Here is a 12,268-nt window from a genome sequence, read left to right on the forward strand (position 1 = left end):
AGGCATGACTCTCTCCAGGAGAGTCAGCTTTAACTTCCATTGATCTGAATCTCAAGAGCTACCAGATCTGAATGGCAGATGACCATCAGAGGTAGCAGAGATACAGAGAACAAGTTTTTACTGGCAGTTCTTGTACCTTTTTGCTGTTATCAAGCATTATCCAGCATTTTGTCCCAGATCTTTCATCATAACTTGTTTACCTGAATCTGGACTGCTTCTGGACAAAGCATTTTAGAAAGCCATCTCTTATATCATCGTGGACAGTTTTTCTTTGAAGGACTGCCAGAAAATCATCTCCCATTTGAAAGTCTATCAGCACAGGATCCTCTCTTTCATATTTTCCTCTGTTTGAAGAGCTGCCTAGTCTGATTTTCTTTTAATAACAATGAACATGAAGCCGGAAGAAGGAAAATGCATTCACAACTAGCAACTGAGCAGTATGGGAAGCAGACCAACATATTGGCTTGGCTTTGCTGCTGTGAAAAATGAGGCTCTTGCTGAAAAAATTAATTTACATACAGTAAATTAGCACATTATATATGTACATGGGCCATCTTAGGACCTTTTCTTCAAGTTTTCATATAGAAGACCTTTTTTCTATTAAGCTTCTGGAGCAGTCCAAGTCTGAAAATGGTGTGGAAATTCCCACATCAATAGAAAGCGAATGAGATTAATTTGATAATAATTAAAAGAGGCTCCTTAGATACTTTATTTACTTTCAAAGAAGTTTGCCAAAGCATATGTACATATTCCCCTTTACATCTGTTCGTATTTGTATCTCCTTCCTCCTTTCGGGATGAGCTAGATTATTTAATATTAACACAAAGAGCTGGTTTGTAAAGTATTTGTGTTAATAAGGTTTAAAACGCCAAAAAATTTCACCCTTCCAAATATTTTTTTTCTTTAGAAAAATAAAAACAAAACCTTCTATAGTAACCAGAAATACTTTATTATAAAATCTGCATGTAAACAAGTAACAAACATTTAAAGAAAGTGCAAATCAACTTCCAAAAATTGTAATTTATATATTTTTCTTTTCTCCATCCAACAACTCTTTGAAGTCCACCCACCCTCCACCCCCATTTAACTTCTAAAAAATAATTGCTTATATATAGATCTATCTCCTGGGCAACCTTTGGTTAAGTCACTTTGGGCCAGCAATCATGAGATACACTTTGAGGTCCCATTCTGGAGACACAGCCAGCTCCTTGAGCATCTATCCATCCAGCCATCCAGCCGCGGCACTTGGAAATAAAAAAACTCCAAAACCACAGCTAAAATGAAACAGCCTGTCTGCTTCCATCTGATAAAGACGACCAACGTCCGCTGCTTCATTGCAATGCAGTGATTTGCTTAAAACACCTTTGAACCGAATCATCTCATTGAAATGCAGACACCCCGCTACCCACCCACCAAAGAGAAGTGTGTACGAGCCTGCGTACACGGTTCAAGTTTTGCTTGCCCAAGGAGATACATTTGCGGTGGTAGTTATCTTTCTCCGTTTCTTTTCTGTATCGCCATGCATTTCTTTTTCTTCGATTCCCTGATATCCACAGGACAGCTAAGCAATTTTACACAGTGAAACCAAAGGGGTTACAAAGCTGCTGATTTTTTTAAAAAATTTTTTAGCAATCAGTTCTTTGCTGAAGGTTAGAAACCGTTCTAACAGTGAAGGTCCTGTAATCTCCTTTCCCAGCATCGCGTAAGAACTGTAAGGCATGAAGGAAGCAACTTCCTTCCATTCTGTCGCTTTGCACAAGGTCCTTTTTCCTCAACTGCCAGAGACCGGTTCACAACACACCCACACACACTCACATACTTCTCATTTTGCCAGGAGCCTTTTTTTTTTAAAGTACTGATAAGTCGTGGCAGGACTTTGATTTGGCTTTAAATGCCATCTTCTTATTGTTTTTGGCCACCATTTTCCCAAGGAATCGCTTGGCCTTCTTACTGATGCTCTCTCTCCTCTTTGTGTTGGCCATTCTTCGGGCGTTGTCTTCTTTGCTGTCTTTGCGTAGCCGAATCTGCCGGATAATCCCCTCGAAGAGGTCTTTGACGTTGTGATGAAGTGCAGCTGAGGTCTCAATAAACTTGCAGTCAAAGACAACAGCACAAGCCCGTCCCTCTGAGGGGTGGAAGAGAGAAGGCCAAGATTAGCTCAACTGTGCAGAATCAACACAACACAAGCTCTGCTTCTGAATTTGGATGGGAACAGATCATTAGGTTAAGAGTTGGAAGCTGGAGGATAGGAGATTGTGCAAGTGTAGGCATGACAAAGAAAGGGTATCTTGGGTCAAGCAGACTCCCAAAGTAGACCAAGATTGTCTTATCAGGAGGACAATGGAATGAATGCAGATACTCTACTGCTTTCTTGCTGCTGTATCTCAATGTTGGGGCACCTGTTTTCCATGAGGTTCAATCTCTAGAAAGAGAACTGTACAGCTATGGCCATTCAGTACTGACAATCCCAGATGATTATTATTATTATTATTATTATTATTATTATTATTATTATTATTATTATTATTATTATTATTATTATTATTAATTTTATTTATATACCGCCCTACTCCCGAAGGACTCAGGGCGGTGAACAGGGCAGATGTATAAAATACAAAAAATACAAAAGTTAAAAAGGAATTAAACATAATGCCCAAATAAAAACGATAAATACAAATGTTAAGAGCAATAAAAAAAACCAACCCACCCCCTATCAGGCCAAGCCGGCTTGTTCAAACAAATGCGTTTTCAGATCGCGTCGGAAGGAGCGGAGGTTGGGCGCCATCCGGAGCTCAACCGGCAACCGATTCCATAGCTCCGGGGCGCCCACAGAGAAGGACCTCCCCCTGGGGGCCACCAATTGACATTCTCTGATCGGTGGCACCCTGAGGAGGCCCTCTCTGTGGGAACGCACAGGGCGGAGGGAAGTTGATGCCGGCAGCAGGTGCTCCCTAAGGTACTCCGGACCCATGCCATGTAGGGCCTTGAACACCATTACCAGTACCTTGAATCTCAGATTAGAGATCAATGTAAGCTTGTTAGCTACATTTGGGGGGGGGGGTGCTCAGGCCTTTTCTGCCATGGGGCCCACTTTGTGGAATTAAGGCTGCCTTCATCACTTTTGAGGTCCCTCAAAACCTAGTTGGGCTATCAGGCATGGAGACCCCAGAGAACTGGTGAAATGTTGAAGTGGCTCCTCTTATTAACGTCAATTTTCTCCTTTTTAAGCTTTGTCAGTTATAGCTTTTTAATGTTTTAAGAATGGTGATTGTTCTACTACAGGTAGTCCTTGACTTACAACAGTTCACTTAGTGAGCATTCAACAGCCCTGAACAAAATTGACTTATGACCATTTTTCAGACTTACAACTGTTGCGGTAAGTCACTTGGCAACCCGACTCCTATTTATGACAGCTGCAGTGTCCCAGGGTGTGTGTGATCACTTCTGACAAGCAAAGTCAATGGGGGAAGCCAGATTCACGTAACTGTGCTACTAACTCAACAACTGCTGTGAGTCATTTAAAAAATGAGGCAATGAAGGTCAAAGCTGACTTAACAACTATCTCACTTAGCAAGAGAAATTTTGCCCTGGTTTGTAGTCAAAAGTCAAGGACTACCTGTCTTAATTTAACTCTTTTTTTTAGCCACAAATAACCACACTTATTTGTGAAATGGGTTCTGATCTATAGCTGACAAATAAATTACTATAAGGTAAATTACTATCAGGTAACTTGCTAGACTCCTAGCCCAACGAAAAAGGCCATTCATCCAACCTGGTGCTCTTGGTTGGGTTACAAGACTCGTAATGGCTAGCCAGGATGACCTACGGCACAAGCAGCTAGTAAAATCGAGACAAGGCAGTTAAGATTATTTTCTAGCTACAAAATGTTTCCCAGCCTCTGAAAAGCTGCACTTCAAAAGGTTCATGGTTCAGCTCTCCTCTATCATTCAGAGGCACATTATGAGCTGGGAACACATAGTAACCATCCTTGTGGCTGATAAGCAATTTCATTGTTTACAGCTCTTAACGCACAAAGGCACACAGAGGTTTCCCCCAACTTGTTCTTGCCTCCCACCCCATAAATCCAAAGGCCTACAATATTTAGATAAGAAAAGAAAAGATATTTTTTTAACTGACCAAAGAATTGTTTCATAATAGATTACGTTGGATCATTGTTTTTGCTGAAAATTATCAACCAAGATATTACATCTAGAATGCCATATTGAACGGGTAAGTTATTCATTGATCTTGACAGGTGCAGTGCGGAGATGAATTGGATTCCAAAGAGATCACCTTATCTTTTGAGCAACTTGTTCCAGGTCTGCCCTTATTGGGAAGAGTTAAACAAACATTTGGATGATTCACTAACATATTGCAAGTCATCCTCAGCTTACGGCCACAACTAAGCCCAACAAATTCAAGGCAGTTCTTGAGTGAGTTTTGCTCAATTGGATGACCTTTTCTTGCCACAGCTGTTAACCGAATCATGACAGTTTGTTAAGTGAATTGTGTGGTCATTAAGCCAATCTGACTTTGTCGGAAGCTGGCAGGGAAGGTTACAAGCGGTGATCACACGACACACATGCACACACCAGGACAGTGCAACTCTCATAAATATGTGCCAGTTGCCAAGCACTTAAAATTGGGGTCATGTAATTGTGGGTGCCGTGGTCATAAGTGTGAAAACCAGTCCCGTCTCTTTTTTTCAACGTCGTCGTAACTTGAAAGGGTCACTAAATTAATGTTCTAAGACAAGGTCTACCTGTAGTCAGGATCATTGAAACAACTCATTATCTACCAATGTTGATAGTTATCAATGTATGACTCACTCCCTGTCAATGGAAACATGCTCAGTTGAGATTATGGTAGAATAACATCTCACCATCTACAGAGACTTCCCGTGATCGGACCAGGTCACTCTTGTTTCCAACAAGAATGATAGGAATGTCTTCACTTTGCCGTGCCCTTCGTAGCTGGATCCTCAGCTCAGAAGCTTTTTCAAAGCTGACTTTATCAGTCACTGAATAGACGATAATGTAAGCATCTCCCATCTTCATACAATGGTTCTGAAGCCACTGGCTTTCATCCTAAGGTTAAAAAAAATTAGAAATATAAACATTGGTAGCCAGTTTGGTCTAGTGATTAAAATGCCAGGCTAGGAAACAAGAGACTGTGAGTTCAAGTCCTGCCTTAGCCATGAAACCCAACTGGGTGATTTTGGACCAAGGTTCACCTCCTTGGGTTATTTGTAAAAATAATAAAAGGCAGGATAATATATATATTATCAATCTTTCAACTCCCTAATGAAATATATTCTTGTAGGTCAACTTTTTTCCAGGGCAGTTCATGGTAGTGGTTGTGACTTGTTAGGCTTTATAGTTCCACTACTGCCTTTCTAGAATTTCAAATTCTATCTTGCAAACTACGTAGAAAAATGTATGGAAATGTAACTAACAAATGAGCTTCTTTGTATGGTTTGTAGGAAAATAAGCCATTTTTGCTTGCAGCACATAAAAGGTATTCCTGCAGTCCACACAGATTCACAGGTGTTCTATGCAAGAGGGGGGTCAAAAAAGTCAATATGGCAACCCAACCATGTGATTGGAGCCCAACCTTTTTAATCTCTTGTTTAGAGAACATGCTGCTGAAAGAAGAGACCCATGTCAGGCCATACAATATTTTTTTTTAAAAAACTAGAGTCTCTCCCTCTGCTTGGCTACAATCTTATATCCTTTTACCTAAGAATAAGCTCTCCTGAATTCAGTGGGCCTTATTGTTTGAGTAAGTGTACACAGGACTGTCTTTAAGACTGAAAAAAATTGCTCCCAAATTGTGTTTTTTTAAAAAACCCTCATAAGATTAAAGTCCAATCTGTAGTATTTAAAAGGTAAAACCATCTGCATTTTAGGCAAATGCTGACCTGCTAGCATGTATTAAAATGCATTCGTGCAGGCTGCAGTTTTAACAGAATTTAACTTGGGGTATTCCCCCTGTACTTAATAATGATTGCTTCAGAGTAAGCATGTATTATTGAGTTGGATTTCGTATGACTGTTGTTCTGTTCTAAAGATAGGTTGTGTGGTAACACACAGATGCAGAAGTAGATCAGTGAAGGAATTAGATTGGAAACCAAGCTTGTATAGATCTTAAGCAAGACTTGAAGATGGATATGGCACGATCAGCAAGAATCAAGGTCCTATTCTCATATTTATTCAATTTCTGTAGCCACCCATCTGAACAAAGATGGGCAGCTTCATTGTAACTAAAAATAAACCTTAATCTGTTTATATTTAATTTTGGATTGTGGAAGCCCAAATTCAGACACAGTTGGGAGGGTCCACATATTTAGTAACTAAACCTAAAACAAACCTAAGACAAACAGTGATTTCATATGAAATCAGTCCAAATCATTAAACCTCCACACAAGATGACAGATAAAAATGCTATTAGCTATGAAAAGGGGGATAACTGCAGACAACTGTAAATAAAATATTTGAAAAAGTAAATCTTTACCTGCTCCCATATGTCAAACACCACAAGGGAAGCTTCTTCTCCATCAACTATAATAGATCTGTCATACGTATTGCCTGGAAGACAAATCAAGGAAACTTTAGGACAAAATGTTTAGTTTACACAAAGGAAAAGTAATATTCTATCATGAAAAACAAAACCCAGGCTTTATGAAGTCAACTGAAATGTTACAAAATAAGATAAAGTTTTCAAGTTTCCAATAATCAATAAAAAATATCTCTCTCTTCACTACATATTTCCTTTCCCCCCTAAATTATACTTTCTAGAGAGTTACTGGAAATCTTGCACCTAATTTGCTAAAACATCAACTCAGCTCATAAATGTACAACCTCAATATATTTGGGTTTTTTATAAATTTTCTATGGCAGTTATTGAAGCCATGTAAAGCTTGGAGAACACACGTGAGTCTGATCCAGTAATAAAACTACCTAAGTGAAGCCCAATTCTAAATAAAAATAAACATGGTGGACAGCATACAGGTCAGAAATACAAACACAACACTGTAGACTTAATCCAACTTAAAAGTTCAAAACATTTGAACTTGTGCTCAAGCTAGTGTGTTTCAGCTGTCAAACGAATTGCAATACAAAACGTTTGAGCTCAATGGAGCCCCAGAACATTAAGCAAATGATATTGTCCATAAAAACCCTACAGCTGCTTTCAATTATTTGTAAACTATTCTGACACAGGGGATGGTAGGGGAAATAACACAGAATGAATGTTACACCAGCTTTACTTTTAAATGTATTTTTCCTTAATTTTTGATGGGGTGGATAAAGCAGGGGTAATGCTGAAATATAAATGATGATATACGATGAAATAAAAGAAAATCTGAGCAACTCTTTTCTAAGTATCAGTAGACACATAATCGATTTAGACAATGTTTGCACAATTATATACTAATTGGGACTGATGAAGACTCTCCAAAATATTTTCCTTAGTTTTAAAAGAATATTTAAAAACATAAAGGCATTTAAATCAGTGGTTTAGCAGGGACATGTTTCATCTTCCAGATATGTGACCTTGAATTCCCAGCAATGGCCAGTACCCTGGGGAATTCTGGGAGTTGAAGTCCACACATCTGGAAGATGCCCAAGGCTGCCTCAACGAGGGGAAGAAGCCTCTGAAAGCTATTTAGGAACTACAATTTCTTAGCATGTCCAGTGGCTTCAGTAAAGGAAGCAATGATGCACAGCGGGCAAAGCTGGATTTCTTGAGTTTAGGGATTTTGCTGTTTTTAAGACTAAGTTGTACCTACTTCTGACTTAGAATAAAATCTTTGCATGATGCCAGCTTCAACGTGGCAGGAAATGGGAACTACCGATTTCAAGCAGATGTGGGCAGAGATGATGCCAGGGATGCAAAAACAGTACCAACAAAGGAGAATACTTGAAGCTCAGGGTTGAAATGAGGAGTCCTTGATGCCCTCCAAGCTTGGCTATTTTCTTGCAGACGTTTCGTTAGCCAGCTAGGTAACATCACCGATGCTACTAAGGAATGGGCTTTGCTAGCACTTACTAACACTGATGATGTTGCCTGGTTGGGTAATGAAATGTCTGCAAGAAAAGCACCCAGCTCAGAGAGCCGGAAGGTCCTCCATGCAAAAACAGTGCTTCCGATTGGCTGTCCTGCCCCATCTCGCCATCAAGAAGGGCAGCGCTACTCCTGGTTGTGGGGGCACAAAGCCTCTAACTACCCCCACCACCCCCCATTCTACCCTCCTTTGCTGGTCCTTTGTGGGTCAACCTATTTTCCAAAGCACCCGAAGGCCAGACAAGGCATAAACAAATGGAAACTGATCAAAGAGAGATTCAACCTAGGAATAAGGAGCAATTTTCTGACAGTGAGAACAAGCAAACAGAACAGCCCAGCTTCGGAAGTTGTGGGAGCTTCATCACTGGAGGCTTTCATATGTTTTAGCCTCCAGTACCCTAATCACCCGTCTTACTCTTCTCCGCACTTTCAAGAAGAGACCGGACTGCCATCTGTCAGAAACGGTGTAGGCTCTCCTGCTTGGGCAGGGGGTTGGACTAGATGACCTCACGTGGTCCCACCCAACTATTTCCATTCTATTCTATTCCTCGCCCGCCCCCCCAGGCTCTCTCTCACCTGCCTCCTCGGCGTCTGGACAGTCCTCCACGCCGCCGAAGATCCTGGCCAGGCTGGTCTTGCCCACGCCGTGTTCTCCTAAGAGCATCACCTTGTAGAGGCCGCCTTCCGAATCGCTGCCGGAGGAGATGACAGAGTCCGAGGAGTCGGATGCCCAGCCCTGCCGCTCCTCCTCCTCCTCCTCCTGGCCCGGGTTGTAGGAGGTGCAGCGCATCAGGCTGGCCAGCTGGTCCCCAGGCGAGGGCGGAAGCGTCGCCTGCAGATCCCGCTCGTCCACCGGCATGCTGCGCCGATGGAGGGGCTGCTGCTGCTGCTGCTGCCGCGGATGATGGGCCGCGAAGGGCATGCTGCCGCGCCGCTTGTCCAGGTACCTCAGTTTGTCGCCCCGGTTCAGGGTCATGGGGTGCGCCTGGCGTGGGAGAGACGGAGAGGAGAAAGCTCTCAGCGCCTTCCCACCACGCGGGTCTTACCCCGGAATAACCGCCCCTTCGACTTTGCAAACGGTGGAACAACCTGCCTTAACCAGTGGAACCACCTGCCTCCAGAGGTGGTGAATGCTCCAACACTGGAGGTTTTTAAGAAGAGACTGGACAGCCATTTGCCTGAAATGGTATAAGGTTTCCTGCCTGAGCAGGGGGTTGGACTAGATGACCTCCAAGGTCCCTTCCAACTTTATATTATTATTATTATTATTATTATTATTATTATTATTATTATTATTATTATTATTATTATTATTATTATTATTATTATTAAACGCAAACGGGGCGGGGGTGGGGGGGAAGAAGAAAGCGAGGCATATTCCCACCCCGACCACCCCCACCACCCCCACCACCACCACGCAGGGTCTCTCCTCCGCCTTCAACCCGGAGGAGCCGCGTCACCCCATTCTTCGTCCTTTCCCTCCCACCCCCACCTCCCCCACAACGGCCGGTTGCTAACCACGCTTCGGATGGCGTCTATGCGTGGAAAGGGGGTTAAGGGGGAAAAGGAAAAATTTGGAGGGGGCGTGTGTGTGTGTGTGTGTGTGTGGTGTGTTTCAGAAGCTTAGAAAACTTGGGAGCTTCGGGAGCACGGGTTAGTGGCGGGGAAGACCCGAAAGTTGCTTAAAGCGGATCGGAAGGAGGGTTTCCCACCCCCCCTCCCGAAGTAGAAGAAAGGAAAGAGGCGAGGGGAAGCGGGGAAATCCTAGCACCTCGGAGCGCCCGGCCTTGGGCAGCCGTGGGAACGGGCGAGTCCCTTTCACGCAAAAACCCCGATGCGCGGAAGATCCCCACGAGACCCCCCCTGTCCCCGTCCCTTTCCCTTTCTTTTCCCCCAACTTCAGGCCAGCAACCCCCCAACCCCACCCACCCACCCCGCACCTCTTCAACGAGCAAAAGCCAACCGCACCTGCGAAAGCGAACTCACCTAGCGAGGATGTCGCGCTTAGAATAAGAAAAGCAAAGATGCGAAGCGCAGAACGGCTCGGCTCCTTTATCGCGCTTTGAACTTTTTTTTTTTCCTCCCCCCGGAGCTGAAACTGCCTCGGTGGATCTGCCTCGTCCCGGCTCGGCTTGACTTATAAAGAGCTTGCTACCCCGGCCCTGCCTCTCCTTGTGACGTCAGAATAGCCCACGGCCCAACCAGGTTCTGAGTTAGAATTCTGTCGCTCCCTCTCCCTCCCTCCCCCCCAAAAGCCCCCCCGCCGTCTTCCCCTCCTCTTCTCATCTTCTCTGCTTGGGGAAAGAAAAAAAAAAAAAGGTGCCCTCCGGGACGACGTTTAGTCACGGTTATTTCAGCCCCCGGCAGAAAATCCAAACGGGGGGAGGTTTCCGTCCTCGTGCTTTAAAAATATGAATCAACAGAGGCGTTTAGCCCAAGCCAAAAAATAATAATAACGATAAAAATTTAAAAAAATTACTTCTTGTTAAAGGCATCGGCGGCAGCTCAGCAACTATGGAATCTCCTCTTTGCTTGGATTAAAAAAAAAAAACAGGGAATTTTTAGAGTTCCACCGAATTCTTAGCAGGTAGAAAAAAGACAGCGACCACGCTGAGCGCCAGATAAAAACGTGGCATGTTGATTTATGCACTTTTAAAATGGGTTTGAAAACAGCAATGAGATGCTAGCAAAGTGCAGGACTGAATTAATAATAGAGTAGAGTAGAGTAGAGTAGAGTAGAGTAGAGTAGAGTAGAGTAGAGTAGAGTAGAATAGAATAGAACCATGAAATAGAATAGAATGGAATAGAATAATGAAGAATAGATCATAATAGAATAGAATCATGATAATAGAACAGAATGGAATAGAATAATGAAGAATAGAATAGAATCATAATAATAGAATCATGATATAGAATAGAATCATGGTATAGAATAGAATGAGGGATGCAGGTCGGCAGTTTGGCAGGTCGAATCCCGAGTGCCGCGTAACAAAGTGAGTGCCTGTTACTCGTCCCAGCTTCTGCCAACCTAGCAGTTCGAAAGCACGTAAAAATGCAAGTAGAAAAATAGGGACCACTACGGTGGGAAGGTAACAGCATTCCGTGCGCCTTTGGCATCTAGTCATGCCGGCCACATGACCACGGGGACGTCTTCGGACAAGCGCTGGCTCTTCGGCTTTGAAATGGAGATGAGCACCGGCCCGTAGAGTCAGAATCGACTAGCATGCATGTGCGGGGGAACCTTTACCTTTACAGAATAGAATAGAATAGAATAGAAAGAATAGAATAGAATAGAATAGAATAGAATAGAATAGAATAGAATAGAATAGAATAGAATAGAATAGAATAGAATAGAATAGAATAGAATAGAATAGAATAGAATAGAATAGAATAGATACACAAGTCTCTAGTGCATAACCTGTTCATAGAAACAACAGAGTGATAGGTCAAAGATCATAAATTATAAGAAAGCTGTTACAGAATACTTTGGTTATTTCCTTCATGCACTGTGCAGTTGTCAATTTAAATGATTTTCAGAGACTTGGGGAAATATGCCATTTGAATCTTGGAGGTAGGATCCAGTTAGTGAAAGCTGACAAAGTGGTTTCTAATTTGATCTGGGTGTTGTTCAGTTTCAAATTAGACTGAGATGAGAGCCCTTCAGAGCACATGCAGAGTACAGTAATGACTGACTCACCACAGGGTGTGAGTTAAGTCTTATAACTGTGCATGTATTCAGAATCATTGCATAGTGATTTTGAACTGCTCACTTTTATCCTTTTTCAGCAAAGTCTCGTGACTTTAATAAGGGAAAATGAATTAGTGGTAGGGTAATAAAGCTGTATTTGAAACTGCTAAATTTATATGAACACTCATATTTGCATCCATCTTAAAACTGGGTGATTTTCTGACTATGTTTTAAATACTCTCGTATAGCTTTAAAAAAAACTCCAGTTTTCCCAATGACATTATTCCCCCAAATATTACATCACTTTTAGCTTTCCTGTTTCCAGGGAAAATAATGCACAGCATATCATTATTTCCATTTCTTCATGGGGAATTAAACAGTGTTGTGAGCTAGGGACAGAAGGAATATCTGTTGCAATGTAATGTTTTCTGCTTGCAAATGCAATACACTAAATATAGGCACTGAGTTTTATTAATAGCCTGCCTTCTCATAGTAACTGTGTAATCAATCATGTAT

At 42.3% G+C, this 12,268-nt stretch overlaps 2 protein-coding genes across 3 annotated transcripts in view; one reads left to right on the plus strand and one right to left on the minus strand.

Annotated features, from left to right (window-relative positions):
* PDP2 (pyruvate dehydrogenase phosphatase catalytic subunit 2) overlaps positions 1 to 12,268 on the plus strand; it is a 259,441-nt gene that overhangs the window by 65,714 nt on the left and 181,459 nt on the right. The gene's annotated exons all lie outside the window — the stretch shown is intronic.
* RRAD (RRAD, Ras related glycolysis inhibitor and calcium channel regulator) lies at positions 974 to 10,180 on the minus strand. The gene is made up of 5 exons (XM_083370872.1): positions 10,051 to 10,180; positions 8,641 to 9,049; positions 6,514 to 6,587; positions 4,883 to 5,087; positions 974 to 2,125 (listed from the first exon to the last, which is right to left on the minus strand). The coding sequence occupies exons 2-5, from the start codon at positions 9,038 to 9,040 to the stop codon at positions 1,848 to 1,850; spliced, it is 957 nt and encodes a 318-aa protein (XP_083226998.1). The 5' UTR covers positions 9,041 to 9,049; positions 10,051 to 10,180; the 3' UTR covers positions 974 to 1,847.

The sequence above is a fragment of the Vipera ursinii genome, assembly GCF_947247035.1.
Source record: "Vipera ursinii genome assembly, chromosome: 10".
Classification (NCBI taxonomy): Eukaryota; Metazoa; Chordata; class Lepidosauria; order Squamata; family Viperidae; genus Vipera; species Vipera ursinii.